The 15,385-nt window shown below is 44.5% G+C and overlaps 1 protein-coding gene across 1 annotated transcript; it reads left to right on the top strand.

Moving 5' to 3' along the window:
- Positions 1 to 1,207: 1,207 nt before the first annotated feature.
- On the top strand, positions 1,208 to 14,530 carry LOC146359997 (ankyrin repeat domain-containing protein 9-like). The gene has a single exon (XM_084828611.1). It carries the CDS (start codon positions 3,308 to 3,310, stop codon positions 4,199 to 4,201), a length of 894 nt encoding a protein of 297 aa, XP_084684737.1. The 5' UTR covers positions 1,208 to 3,307; the 3' UTR covers positions 4,202 to 14,530.
- Positions 14,531 to 15,385: the final 855 nt, after the last annotated feature.

Below are 15,385 nucleotides of genomic sequence, written 5' to 3'. Positions count from 1 at the left end.
CCAGTTATCAATCAAGCTGGTTGCCATAATCTTGGTTTTTTTGAGGTTTAACTGCAACCCAGCTTTTGCACTTTTTTCTTTCACCTTCATCATGAGGTTCCTCAGCTCCTCCTCGCTTTCAGCCATCAGAGTGGTATCATCTGCATATCTGAGATGGTTAATGTTTCTTCCAGCGATTTTAACTCCAGCCTTGGCTTCATCAAGCCCAGCATGTCGCATGATGTGTTCTGCGTACAGGTTGAATAGGTAGGGTGAGAGTATACAACCCTGCCGTACTCCTTTCCCAATCTTAAACCAGTCCGTTGTTCCGCGATCTGTTCTTACCGTTGCTACTTGGTCGTTATACAGATTCCTCAGGAGGCAGACAAGATGACTTGGTATCCCCATACCACCAAGAACTTGCCACAATTTTTTATGATTCACACAGCCAACGGCTTTAGAATAGTCAATAAAACAGAAATAGGTGTTTTTTGGAAACTCCCTGGCTTTCTCCATTATCCAGCGGATATTGGCAATTTGGTCTGCCTTTTCCAAACCCAGCTTGTACATCTGGTAATTCTCGTTCCATGAATTGCTGGAGTCTACCTTGCAAGATCTTGAGCATTACCTTACTGGCATGTGAAATAAGTGCCACTGTTCCATAGTTTGAACATTCTTTGGTGCTTCCCTTTTTTGGTATGGGGATATAGGTTGATTTTTTCCAATCTGTTGGCTATTCTTGTGTTTTCCAAATTTGCTGGCATATGGCATGCATCACCTTGACAGCACCATCTTGCAAGATTTTAAACAGTTCAGCTGGGATACCGCCATCTCCTGCTGCCTTGTTATTAGCAATGCTTCTTAAGACCCATTCAACCTCACTCTTCAGGATGTCTGGCTCTAGCTCACTGACCACACCATCAAACCTATCCCCGATATTATTATCCTTCCTATACAGATCTTCCATATATTCTTGCCACCTTTTCTTGATCTCTTCTGCTTCTGTTAGGTCCTTGCCATCTTTGTTTTTGATCATACCCATTTTTGCCTGGAATTTACCTCCGATGTTTCTAATTTTCTGGAAGAGGTCTCTTGTCCTTCCTATTCTATTCTCTTCTTCCGCTTCTGCGCATTGCTTGTTTAAAAATAATTCCTTATCTCTTCTGGCTAACCTCTGGAATTTTGCATTGAATTGGGCATATCTCCCCCTATCACTGTTGCCTTTTGCTTTCCTTCTTTCTTGGGCTGCTTCCAGTGTCTCAGCAGACAGCCATCTTGCCTTCTTGGTTTTCTTCTTCTTTGGGATATTTTTTGTTGCCGCCTCCTGAACAATGTCGCAAACTTCTGTCCATAGTTCTTCCGGGACACTATCTACTAAATCTAGTCCCTTAAATCTATTCTTCACCTCCACTGCATATTCATTAGGAATAGTAGTGAGCTCATATCTAACTGATCTGTGAGTCTTCCCTATTCTCTTTAGTCTGATTCTAAATTGTGCAATAAGCAGTTCGTGATCTGAACTACAATCATCTCCAGGTCTTGTTTTTACCAACTGCATAGATGTCCGCCACCTCTGGCTACAAAGGATGTAGTCACTCTGATTTCGGTGTCGACCGTCTGGTGAAGTCCATGTATAAAGTCGTCTCTTCGGTTGTTGGAAGAGAGTGTTTGTTATGCACAGTGAGTTGTCTTGGCAAAATTCTATCAGCCTATGTCCTGCTTCATTTTGCTCTCCCAGACCATGCTTGCCTGTAATTCCAGGTGTCGTTTGACTATCCACCTTAGCATTCCAGTCTCCTGTAATGAAAATAACATCTTTTTTTGGCGTACTATCCAGTAGGTGCTGCAGATCCTCATAGAACTGATCTACTTCTGCTTCTTCGGCATCTGTGGTTGGGGCGTATATTTGGATCACTGTGATGTTAAATGGCTTACCCTGAATTCGAATTGAGATCATTCTGTCATTTTTTGGATTGTATCCAAGCACTGCTTTAGCCACCTTATTATTAATTATGAAAGCTACTCCATTTCTTCTATGGTCCTCTTGTCCACAGTAGTAGATCTGGTGGTCATTTGATGTGAAGTGGCCCATTCCAGTCCATTTCGGTTCACTGACACCCAAAATGTCTATATTTAATCTTGACATCTCCCCAATAACCACATCCAATTTGCCCTGGCTCATAGATCTGACATTCCAGGTTCCTATGGTGTGTTGATCTTTAGAACATCGGATTCATCGTTCACCACCAGCACCGTCGGCTGCTAGCCATCCTTTCGGCTTTGAGCTAGCTGCGTCATCACATCTGGGGCTAGTTGAACTTATCCTCTGTTCCTCTCCAGTAGCTTTTTGACCATCTTCCAACCTGGGAGTCCCATCTTCCAATGGTATACTGACATATCTCTGGTTGTACTGATCCATTTAGTTTTCATGGCAAGAATACTGGGGTGGGTTGCCGTTTCCTTCCCCAGGGATCGTATTCAGTCTGACCTCTCTGCCATGACCTTCCTGTCTTGGGTGTCCCTTCACGGTTTAGCTCATGACATCATTGAGGTGCTCAAACACCACGACAAGGTAACGATCAGGGCAAATGACATAGCCCTCACAGGAGTGCCTCACTTCACATATGCACATGGGGGTGATTTGTCTGAAAGGATCTGCATATCCAAACCTTCAGGGCTATACATATATATACCTGGACTTTGGAACTGTGATGCAATCATTTATCAGGTGAAGAAGATAGCTTAGTTTTCTAGATTTGAGTCACGGGGGACTGCATCTGTATGGAGGATGCCTAGATGTGGTGTCACTCACCTTCCCCTATAATCCTGGGTGCACTTAATCAGGATGCTCCTCCAGGCCACAAAAATCTGTCGCAATATTTATTGTCGCAAAGTGTCTGCACTGATCACACCCTGACTGCAGGCAGAAAATTGCTTCCCTTGCAAAGCTAGTTATAGCCTCCTCGAAATAGCTCTCTCTTCACCTATAAAATCACAGCAATTAGTATTCCCCTAACCCGTGTGCCATATGGAGAGAACGGATTGCTTTTACTGCCTGCCCGCATGGCAATGGTTAACTGAGCTGGCAGGATTGTGCTTATCTCAACAAAACCACCCGCAGCGAGGAAGGGAAAACAATGAATGGGTGGAGATGAACAGCCCGTCAGACAGCAGCTAGGCATGCTGGCTGGTGCAGACCAGGCTGCTGCAATGACAGTCTGAAGGTTGCAGCAGCCTCTGGAATCTGCATTCAAAAGGTACATCAGCCTTCCATTGGGGGGGGGGGTCCTTTTTTGCACAAAGGGACTCGCTCCTCAGTTCTTGAGACATGGCCAGTAGCAACCAGGCCAGCTTACAGGAAGCCCAGAGCAGCCATTGCAAGTTCTTATCCTATATGTTCTACCAGGCTGTCAGAGATCACAAGCCTGTGTGGATGCTGGAGGACATGAGGACTATGGAGTATTTTTACTGGGAGGAAAATGCCAGCCAGAGGACATATTCGCCTTCTGAAGCCCTGCTCTATGCAGTGGTGCACAATCACCTGCCTTATGCCCAGTACCTGCTGTCTCATTTTCCGGAGGAGGCTCTCAAAGTCCCCGGGGAGCATTTCTGTTATTGCCCATCCTCGGCCCCTCACTTAGCCATGGCTGTAACCTACGACAGGAGAGACGTCTTGGGGCTGATCATCAGCATCGCACACAAGCAGCCCAGCCTCAACTCCTACATCAACAGGACTGGCTGCTTTCACCTGGAAGATGGGAAGACGCCTCTGCACCTCGCCTGCGAGCTCCTGCGGTCAGAGACCGTCCTCATCCTCCTCGGCAACGGCGCCTCTCCCCAGATAGAGGACAGCAAAGGGCTCACCCCACTGGATGTCATCCTGCAGCAGATGTGGGACTCCAAAGTCAACGCGGCATCCAAAAAGCTCTGCCTCGATTACCTCTTGCTGTTCATGCCTAACCCCCGATTCAAGATGCAGAAGGTCCTGAAAGAGCATCCGGAGCACTGGACCGTTCTGCTAGGGGACGACAAGTTCAACAGTCTGGTGGGGAAGACACCTGCATCTTTATACCTGCAAGCTATGCAAACCATCCTCCAGATTCTTCCACCTTCCCATTTCCCTAAAAGCATCCAGGAACTACCTATACCTCAGGCACTGAAACCCCTTCCTTGCTTGGGCAAACAGCATCTGACAAAAAATGTGGTAAATGTTTTCCCATGATTTTTTTAAAATGTCAAATTCAAATATGACCTGTTCAGGTGGGATTTTCAAGGGTGCTTTGGGCTGCAAACCAAACCCCAGTGTCATTTTAGTTGTGTTAAATGGGACTACTTTCAGGTATGTCAGAGAAGGTTTGCTGCCTTATGGGAATTTTGCTGCCCAGTCACCACTGAAATCTGGACAGTTGTTTGTCTCGGGTGCCACTGAAAATCCTAACCTTAAAATATTTTATTAAATGCAATCATTGTTTTTTTTTAATTATAATTATTATTATGGATTGTAAGCACGGCACTTTCAAAAAGAAAAAAAAATACCCTTCCATTTTGTTTTGTGCATGTGAAAAATCAAAGTGAATCAGACTGTTTCCAGTTTACATTTTGCCCGTGGAAATCAGTGTAGCAGAAGTCTTGATTTATTATTTGTACTTTATGTAAACAGTTTAAAAAGGGCAATGTATCCAGAGGGCATTATATCAACTAGGGTTCCAGTTCTGCACACAGTTCGCCTGCTTAAGTCCCACGAACATCACTGAGATTTACGCAGCCTGTTTGCAGGATTGCAGCCTCTGTGTCCTACCAAATCACTGTGCTGTTTATGCGAGTGTGGGGTGGGGTGAACCAGGGACTCAGCTGCTGCATAATGAACCAGCAGTTATGATAAAAAATGCCACAGCCTTCAGTATTAGCTGTGCAGTGGCGAGGAGTCCCTCTGGCTGCAGGATTCTGTTATGTCATCTTAATAAAATATTGGGCCTCTTAATGAAAAACTGGCTAGAATCATTCTTTTGGAAAGACTGAAGGGCCTCTTGGATAACCAAACGCCTGGAATCCCTTTGGAAAGCTGTGTGCTGTTGAAAGACCCATTTCCTTTCTGTCAGGAGGGAACACTGCAAATCACAGCATGCCAGAGATGCTCCCCCTCCCAATTCCTCTCCACTCAAGGCATCCCTCTAGTTTCTGTAGCGAAAAGATGTTGCTTAGTTTGCTGCCTTGCATCAGAAACCAATAACCCCAGTTATCTGCATATTTATTTATTTATTGGTCACTACAAGAAGGGATGTGATATTTGATCCATGGAATTGCTGGCCCTCCAGGAGTCTGCAAGAGATGTGACATCATCAGTTGCTGAGAACCGCATCACACTGACAGCTGTGGTGACTTAGGAGAACAGGACGCTGCCTATCCTAGAGGATGAGGCCTTGTGAGTGTACACATGACAGTCTTCTTTCCAACCAAAGAGTTTAGTAAAATGGCATGTTTGCCTAGAGATCTGTTGCTGCCCCCTGTTCCCGTCCCAACCTGTTCCCCCAACCATTGATGTAACCTAGCAAAGCAATGCCCCCTCAACAGCCCCACTCCATCAGTATTCTGGGAAAGAGTGCATCACTCCATCAGTATTCTGAAGTGCATCTCTGCAGCCATAAGTGCTGACGGAATACACCAGGCATGTCGAGGACGAGCAAAGGGCTGGATGTGCCTGCTCTCTTCTGATCTCGGAAGCTAAGCAGGGTCAGCCCTGGTTAGTACTTGGATGGGAGACTGCCTGGGAGTCAGGCTTCCTGCATTGAGCAGGGGTTGGACTCGATGGTCTTGTAGGCCCCTTCCAACCCTATGATTCATGACTCTATGACGTTGCCTCAACGTTTCTCCTAAATGTAACTCTGCATCTGATTACAACACTCTTGTGCAACGAAATGTAAGGGTTTATTTATTGAATGAATATTTAATCATTTAGTAATCATTTGTAAATGTGCATCTATACACATTTGGGTAGTATCCAGCAGTGTTCTTCTGCTAGTGCAAATGACATTGCGCTAGCAGGAACTAGGTTCTGAACTATGCACAAGAGGAAAATCCAACTAAAGTTACGTTTCCGCAAGCAAGGTTGTACAAGTGACTGTGTGCAAACACTTGCATGACACAAATATTGTGGAGCTCTGCTAGCACTATTTGAGTATGTGGAATGACACTGTTGGATACTGCCAAATTAGTGTCAAATGCAGATTTTATATAAATGTGTGCCCTCTTTTCTCCTTTTCTTGGTGATGTGTTAAGTGCCATCTGATCAGATATACATTTCCAGTGAAAAATACCATCATCATCATCATCATCATCATCTTCATTAGCCCATTCCTACTGCATTCCAGTTTGGGGTATTTGTGCCCCCACCCCAAATAACACTGTGCAACAACCCTGTAACAAACTGAGACTTTTGCCTGCTGAACTTGCACCATACAGCTATGAAAGGCACAAGAACACCCTTTTCAAAACAGAGACTGGCAACTCTCTTCCCTTGCATGATATCTCATTGAATCCTCATGACCTTCCCACTAGCACAACCTTCCCCAACCTGGTGCCCTCCAGATGTGTTGGACCACAACTCCCATCATCCCCATATCCTGGCTGGGGATTATGGGAGTTGCAGTCCAGCACTCTGTGGGGGAATTGGTTGGGGTAGGCTGCTCCAGCAGCACCTTGAAGTTCACAAGATTGCCTTCTCAATCCTCTTTTTGGAAGAGTCAATTGAAGAAGAGCCTTTCTGTCAGCCCAAATGAAGGTCTCTGGGCCACTGCAGCACAGGGACATAAGAATCAGCATCTGCTGAACTTTTCCCAGGCAGCTCTTAAATGTACTGATATACATTTCTGATACAAAAAAGGACAAATAATCCCTAATCACACACATCCCAAATAAAAAATAAAAGTCAGTGCAAAAAAAAATTTCAAATGTTTTGACGTTACACACACACACACACACTTATTTGAATCAAGGAGTACTAAAATATTAATAACATTAAAATTGGGGGTTGATGGGACTTGATGGTCTTATAGGCTCCTTCCAACCCTACTATTCTATGATTTTATGATGATTACAAAGAAGAACAGTAGATAAATGTACAGTAGATAAATATTTCAACACTCAATCTTGGCAATTCTTTTGCTTTACAGTATATTAGGTCTCAATGATGCATCATACCCTAGCTTGAGATGTTCTTTAACCCTTTCCATCATATTGGAAAGGCGTATCTCCTGACATACAGGATTTTTTAAAACAGACTGTAGAAGCCACAGCAGACAATATTTGTGAGGAATCCCCTAAACTACACAGACTGCTATGCTTGCAGTCTGTCATTGCTCAGTGGTGTTTTCCTTCCCTGCAGATGAACAGCTGAGCTAAAGGGAGAATGATTAGCATAACAGCTGCTGGTAGAAAGGTCTTGCAGAAAATTCTGTAGAAAATTCACCCACCACTCCAGCCATAGCTTTGTCTCAGCTCTCAAAGGCATGAAACAAAGAATATCTTTCCTATTCACTGCACTGGATCGGCAGAACAACAGGGAGGGTGCTGGGACTGTGCCCATGAGACATCAGCTGTTGGAATCTGTGGGGGAAAGACTAGTCCTGGTGTTCATGTCACTGCTATTGAAGCTGCAGCTTCTAATTTGGATGTCAGAAGAGGAAAGATGGGAACAAGGGCGCAGACATAATGAGAATACTAATAAGCTCCAGTCATAGGCCCAATTCAGGAATTGCAGAAGGGAATGGTGTTTACTGTGAATTTTTAGGGTCGGCCCTACCATTAGGCAGAATGATGCGGCTGCCGCAAGCAGCAGATGCTGGGGGTGGGAGCGATACTGACAGCGACAGTTGTAACAGGAGTTAAGAGAGCAGAGGTGTGTGTGCCCTGCACCCTGAACTGCACTCCCCACCCCCACTCCAAGCTAGCTTGCTGCCTTCAGGTGCAGTGGAGGATAAGGTCCCATGTCTTGAAGTAAGATTCAGCCATGGAGGCTGGTGGCTCCTATATTAGTGGAGCAGTATATCCGACACTGAACTGCAGACCGGAAGGTTGGCAGGACAGCAGTTCGAGACCCGAGTGCTGCGTGATGGAGTGAGCTCCTGTCTTCAGTCCCAGCTTCTGCCAACCTAGCAGTTCGAAAGCAAGAAATTGCAAGTAGATAAATAGGTACCACCTCGGCGGGAAAGGTAACAGCGTTCCGTGCACCTCGGTGTTCAGTCATGCCGGCCACATGACCACGGAAGCGTCTTTGGACAGCGCTGGCTCTTCGGCTTAGAAACGGGGATGAGCATCGCACCCTAGAGTCGGACACGACTGGTTGGGGACACCTTTACCTTTTTATATCCGCTCTGGGTTCCAGCCAGAACTCTAAAGGAGCTAACCAAAGTGCTGAACCCTGTCCTCAAAATGAGATCAGCACCTTGGATGGCTCCTTTAGAATCCTGACTGAAATCGGAGCCACCAGCCTCCTTTGGGATTCAACTGCAAGTCCCATTGGCTTTTGTACGTGGAATGGGGGAGGGTGCCATCTTGCCTTTCACCCAGTACAGCAACATATCTTGAGTGAGCCGTGGGCATATTTATACAGTTCCTGTTCCCCATCAGATTTCTAGGGGACCCCAAGTGCCCTGGGGTTTCCCACAAAGCTCAAAGTCAGCTCTCTGCATCCTTTTTAGACCCAGTTCCAGCAGCCATTGCTCACTAATTCGCCTGCTTTCTTTGTTCTTACCCTATAGTCGATTAACACATTCCTTGGGGCTGATGCCTCCCGTTCACTAGCGCTGGCCGAGCTAAACTTGACCAACCTGTTTGACTCATTCTAGCAGTCTCTTTTCACAGCCCCAGAGTCACAGGGATCATTCAGACTAACCTCACTCCCCAAATCTCATGCTGTTATCATTTGCTAATTGTCCACACCTCATGCTGCTGTTAATTCCACAGCTACACCGCAGCTATTTCATAAATGATGATGGGATCTAAGCATGGCGTTTAAAAAACTGAGCTGCTAGGGTTGGGCAACACATATTTGCATACGTACATACACGATCATATTAACAGATGAACCTTATCAGTCACTGAGGGTTTCCTTATTCTGGTACATGAGTCAACCCCCCAGTGCAGCGGCAAAGAGTCAATTTGGGTACTGCTTTCAGCCTCCCTGTAATCCTTTGCAATACTTCCTGTTATTATTGATCACTGTTATTACCCACATCCCACAGGCCCTTGCCCATGACACTTCTTATACAATGCCACCCCTGTGAACGTGGCAAAATGTGAAATATCCCTCGATCATTTCCCAGTATGCAAAATCTCCATCGTTTTCCTATGAAGGGCTGTTGACCCAGAGGAAACATCGATCAGGGGCCACAGCCAATGGTGGGCGGAACCAGAGGCTGGTGACTCCGATATCAGTGGGGCAGTGAATCTGCTCTGGGTTTCTCCTTTAGAGTTCTGGCTGGTTCTGACTGAAACCTGGAGCAGATCACCACCCCACTAACATCAGAGCCACCAGCCTCCACTGGACAGAGCCCAAAGTGGGTGGAGTTTGCAGGCTTGTAGAGCGCACTCTCTTGCTCGCTCTCTGCCACCCCACCCCTCCTTCCTTCTCTCTCTCCCCCTCTCTCTTGCCACCCCATCTCTGCAGGCCACATAAAATTAGGCCAAAAGTCACAGGTTCCCCATCCCAGATCTAAGGATTTTCCAACCCCATGGGTCTATTCCCAACTACTTGTTTTTGCATCTTTGCTGTACCTCATGACTTAATGGGTGGATAGCCCATTAGTGTTAGAACTGCCCCACTAGCAATCATAAGCCTGTTTCATACACTGCCACCACGCCTGTGATGTGGTGCAGTTGTGCATGCAGATGGTGATATCTTTCCACCTTGAGAAAAATTATAGTGGGGAAGGTAGCATGAATTGCCGGCACATACATCTGCATCCCATTTTAAGTGCTGGGAGTACAGTGGTGTTCATGCTTTCCTGCCAAATCTGTGGTAGGGCCACAGATAAACTGAGCCATAAAGGGCTTCTCCACACAAGGCTTTTTATCCCGCAACTTACCGGAGCTTCTGCTGCTGGATTCTTTGCGGGATTAAGTCCAGCTCCTTACATGGGCTGACATGGGCTTTTTTCCTGGGACTTGCTTTGTCTGTAAGTTCTACATGTTTCATTATACAGCCACTAGATGGCACTGTGTTACAGCAGAACTGCACAATATCACACGGCCATTAAAGTGGATTAACAGTTATTACTGCATTATCCCGGGTCTTTTAAAAACTGGGATAAAGGCCAGAAAGTGCAGGGGACACCCTGGAGGTTGACGATGTCATGTAAAGGACCCACAAATTTCTATGAGCGACCAATCATGAGCGTGCAATAAAAGCCTTGTGCAGAAATGCTCAAAGTCATTGTAGAGAGGAGCCAAGGATTCTAACCTAGGATTTATTCTAACCTTTGCCTAATGCAGGGTTGAACAATTTGTGGCATTCTAGTTGCTTTGGCCTACAACTCCCATGACCCCTTACCAAAACAAGCCAAATATCTGGAGGGCCACAAGTTGCCCACCCCTGGTCTAATATGCCTTGTTTGTCTTCTTAAGCAGAAAGGAGAATTCTACAGCCAAGTCTACCTCAGGCCCTTTGAAATTTAATTTTGTTAACCCGTTTTGCTTAAAGCCTGCTTATCATGAACATCTCTCAATAATAAGCCTTCAGTGTAAACCCTCCAGTTTTTCTGTCCATTTATCTGGGCTTGCCCAAGGAGGGAAAACCCTTGCATTTGCATGATGAAACATATTCATATGGTTTATTTTTTTAAAACCAAATGGGCTGTGTGTGGAACCAAGATGCAAATTGTAGCAAATTGGACAATATAAATACATCCAGATTATTCAAGCAGAGGGGGAAAGAGAGAGAAAACAAACAATATGTGGATAAGAAGTTATCTCAGCAGGATCTTTATTTTATGTCAACTTCAAGCAACATTGCAAAAGACTGGGCTGCTAATACATGTATCCTAGAGTCCTTCAAGAAAGATTTGTGACTAATGTACATTTGTTTGTTTTTGTGTGACAGAGTCCTCAAATCTTCTTTCAAGGTTGCACTACTGTTGTGGGACATCACATTTTCTGAGCACTCAAAATCCAATATTTTGGACCTAGGAAAATGGGATAATTTCCCCACAGAGGTGTTGTCCTTATTGCATTAATATATGGTTAAATCCAACATCGCACATGGCCCTATTCTGCCGTGCAGCCCCCTGTATACTCCCCAAATATGCTCAGGGTGTGTGTGTCCCTGTATGCCCTGGCCGTGGGCTTCCAAGATTTTGGGATACCAAGAAAGTGATAAGTCAGGTCCAGGTTTGCTTACAAGGAGATTTTTATTGAGTACTTACAGCGCACAGGCGTACCCAATGACTGGATCAGGCAAAGCTCTGAACAAAGAGCTGTGCTGCAAGATGACTTTTATATCATACATGTTATGATTCAGGCATAGCAGTGAGGTAATATGACAGGTGCAAACATCGTTAGAGTGTATCTACAACTTTCCCAGCATAGCCTGGCAGTGCTTGGTAACATATTTGGCAGAAGCAAGACTATCAGAATTTTCTCAGCATAGACACCTGTGGCTTAGCTTTACTCTCAGGCACATCCTAGGCTTTGATAAGATAAACAGTACCAGAGCTCATTAACTCCGGAATGTGCTGAGAAGGCACTATACCGGCCTTTGACTCATCTTATGAGCCGAGAGGCCCAACTGCAAGGAATTGCAACTACTATGAACCAAAGCAGAGAGCATTATAGATCTCTAAGCATCTATAGAACTATTGTTAACTTGCTACAAGCCCAGGGGCCTACAATCCCCAACCCTCCAGAACAGATTTGCTGGGCACATGGGGGAGGGGGCTGTATGGAAAGGGGAAATCCATACTGCCAGCAGTTTCCATTCTGCTGGTGGATAGCCAGTGTTGGATCCTACCCCTTATTAGAACATGATTGTGCAAGTATCACAGATATCTACTAGGTAATTCTGTGACATAATGTGTGCCTACGTTGCTGTAGTGTCATGGCTGAGATAATGAGCTGTGATCTAAGATGATGCTGTGAACTCACAAGAACTTCATCTGAGCTGTGAACTCACAAGGTAGCCTTTGGCAAGCCACTGTTCTCCAGGCCTCAGTCCGTCCCCCCCCTCCCATGGGTCTACCTTGCAGAGCTGTTGGTAAGGATTAATGATAATAACACTGAAACTATGGACTGTTTAGAGCATGCTCAGAAGAATCCAATCCACTGCTGCCAGGAAGCCTAAGAAATAGACTTCCCAACCTCTCCCAGCTAAATGGACTGAATTCTGTTTTTTAATTTTGAGGTTAAAAAAATCACATTCAAAAATGCATATTCAGATTTTGCTTTGACATTTCTCATTCAAAAATAATGACCGACAAAGCTGGAAAAAAATGGCTGATTTTCAAATATTTGAACATTTCTGTTTCAGCTATAGTCTACTCCTCAGTATTCAGACTTCAGTTTAAACTGGCACATGGTGATGTTTACAGTAAAATGAAATCTCGATAAACCTATCAGAAAAGGGCAACTAAAATGATCAAGGGGCTGGAGCATCTCCCCTATGAGAGAAGGTTACAACAGCTGGGATTGTTTAGCTTGGTAAAAAAGGAGGGTAAGTAGAATCATGATAGAGGTCTACAAAATTAGGCATGGTGTAGAGAATGTGGATAAGGAGACATTTTTCTCCCTCTCTCAGAATACTGGACCCTGGGGTCATCCCATGAAGCTGATTGGTGGGAGATTCAGGACAGATAAAAGGAAGAATTTCTTCACACAGTGCATAGTTAACCTATAGATTTCGCTACCAGAAGACGTAGTGATAGCCACCAATTTGGATGGCTTTAAAATGGGGTTAGATAAATACCTGGAGGAGAAGGCTATCAATGGCTACTAGTCCAGATGGCTAAGTGCTACCTCCAGTACCAGTGAGCCTATGTACACCAGTTGCTGGGGAACATAGGCGGGAGGGTACTGTTGCATTTGTGTCCTGCTTGTGGGTTCCCAATCGACAGCTGGTTGGCCACTGTGTGAACAGAACGCTGGACTAGATGGACCCTTGGTCTGATCCAGCATGGATCTTCTTATTTTCTTATATTCTGTCTTACCACTGAGTATAGTTTTCTTATGAAGTAAAGCCATATTCTGTAATTTAGGTTTCTTCCTTTTGCTCTCTTTTTTAACAAAGAAAAGGACCTTTTATCTATGTGATTCTACTTTACCCTCTGCATGCTACCAGATGAAGATTGTAGTATATATTAAAATAATGAATGGGATGTACTATTATGTTGATTACAAACATTTTATCAGATCGTATTGAATCATAATAAACCTCCAATGTAAATCAGATTAGTCTTTTTGCTTTTATTGCCCATTGAACTGACTGTATGTGTGTGTGGGTTTGATGTGTGGATTTGAAGTGCTGTGTTAATTGCCTTTTCCACTGTTTTAGTCTGCACATGTTCAGCCCTTTTTCATTACTGAAAAACCATAATGGTGTTCCAGAAGGGGGGAAAAAACACTTTTTGACTATTTCCACTGAGACAAGAGTTCTATGTTAACATTAGGAGAATTCTGAGAAAATAGGTACTCTACTTTTATTGCTAATTTTAACTGGGAAGGCTGTAGTGCAGTGGTGGGGAGCGCATGCTTTACATGTAGAGGGTTCCAGACTCAATTGCCAGCATTTGTAGGTAGGGATGGGAAAACACTGGTGCCTGAAATCCTGGAGAGCTGTTGCCAATCTATGTAGAAAAAATTGAGCTAGATAGACCAATGGCTTGACTTGGTATATAAGTCAGCTCTTTATGTCAAGATCAAAATTCAGAGCAGGAAGAAAAGAGAAAAAACAAATGGTTGCCTGTCAAAGCCAAAGGAGAAATGTGGGCCCATAAACCAAAGAGCTTTGTAATGGAAATTGCAGTACTAAATTTTCAACTGATCCCTTCTGTTCCATTCTTGTTTCTCCCTCCCTATGAAAATCCACCACTTCAGCTGTTTCCTCCAGCTGCTTTCCAGGGTGGGGTGCTTGAAATCATCTACAAGGCTGGAGAAAAGCTAACAGGGGCAGTTTATGTGTGAAATGAGCCATGGATAAAGTCCTTACCCACATAACTCTTCTACCTCATCACAGTTAAGTTAGGGATGCTTGTGGATTCCACCCCGAGTTTTGAAGTTCTGCTTGACTGGAAATGTTTTCTGCAGCAGAATTCAGATCTTCAGAATCTGTTATTCTTGCGCTATATTAATAGAATTGTACAGGCTCGAAGAGAAGAAAATGCATATCCTAAGTTTTCACTCTCTTCCAGCCTGGACTATGCTATGAGTCCAGCACTGGCTGGAAGAGAAAGACAAGATTACCTGCTTTACATTCGACATGTATTTTATGCTTACCATATTGCACAATTATTCAGTTTTTGCCATTGCTCAACTCTATGCTGTCGTTTTAATTTTTTTAAACAACAACAACAACACACTTTTGAATACCAAGAATGAATTAATTCTGCCACCATTCTGAAATCCAGATCTCCAACCAAAATTTAACCAGTGGGTAACACAGGGAAAGTTGGAATCTTGGAACATTTATGGCAACGGCGAAGAACTGCTTTCTGTCCGAGGGCTGAATTCCATTTCAGAGAAGCTCTCAGGGGCTGCATTCCAGTAGTGGGTGGAGCCAACGGCAAATGGGGGAGTCAAAAGGGGTGGGGCCAAAATTATCAAAACAAATTAAAACTTTAGCTTCAAGCTCTTCCTGCCAGTAACTAAGCCTTAGGAGAGGCACTTCAACCTTTTAGAATGGGGGGGAAATGCAAAGAAACTGGGAAATCACAAAATGATCAGTGATGGGGGAAAGGGGGAGGGGTCAGAGAAAGGGGGCGTGGCCAGCTGGGGAACCCCAGAGGGCCAGATTTGGTTCTGGGTCTGAGTTTCCCCACCTCTGAATTATGCAATGGAACTGAGGCAATCCTCTTATCTTTAATTTAAATGAATTTGATACATGCATTAGAAGTTGCCTCTTAGTCAACATGTTTAGGAACATACTGCACATCACTATCTTTCACAAAATGATCCACAGAATTACACCTCTTAGTTTACAGCTGGAAGCAAATAACACAGAGGAAAATGGAGCCGTTACTAACCGTCCATTGTTATTGAATGAGAACCTAACAACGCTGTTTCAAAAGTTCCACTGAGACCTGGTGTTGGGTAGTGGCTAAACACATGAGTTCAGCCCAAGACAGATGTACACATCTGGAGGTGTGAGCCTGCTGTGGATCTGCAGTCACCACTGTTAGGACAGACGTGCATATTTCCAAAGTGA

This window comes from Heloderma suspectum, chromosome 1 (genome assembly GCF_057233095.1).
Source record: "Heloderma suspectum isolate Gila_16-S chromosome 1, 16-S_ref, whole genome shotgun sequence".
Taxonomy (NCBI): Eukaryota; Metazoa; Chordata; class Lepidosauria; order Squamata; family Helodermatidae; genus Heloderma; species Heloderma suspectum.
This window is presented reverse-complemented; position numbering and strand designations above follow the sequence as displayed.

Bases quoted from the DNA above. Each gene is read 5' to 3' on its own strand.
- LOC146359997 (XM_084828611.1), top strand. From the start codon at position 3,308: ATGGCCAGTAGCAACCAGGCCAGCTTACAGGAAGCCCAGAGCAGCCAT.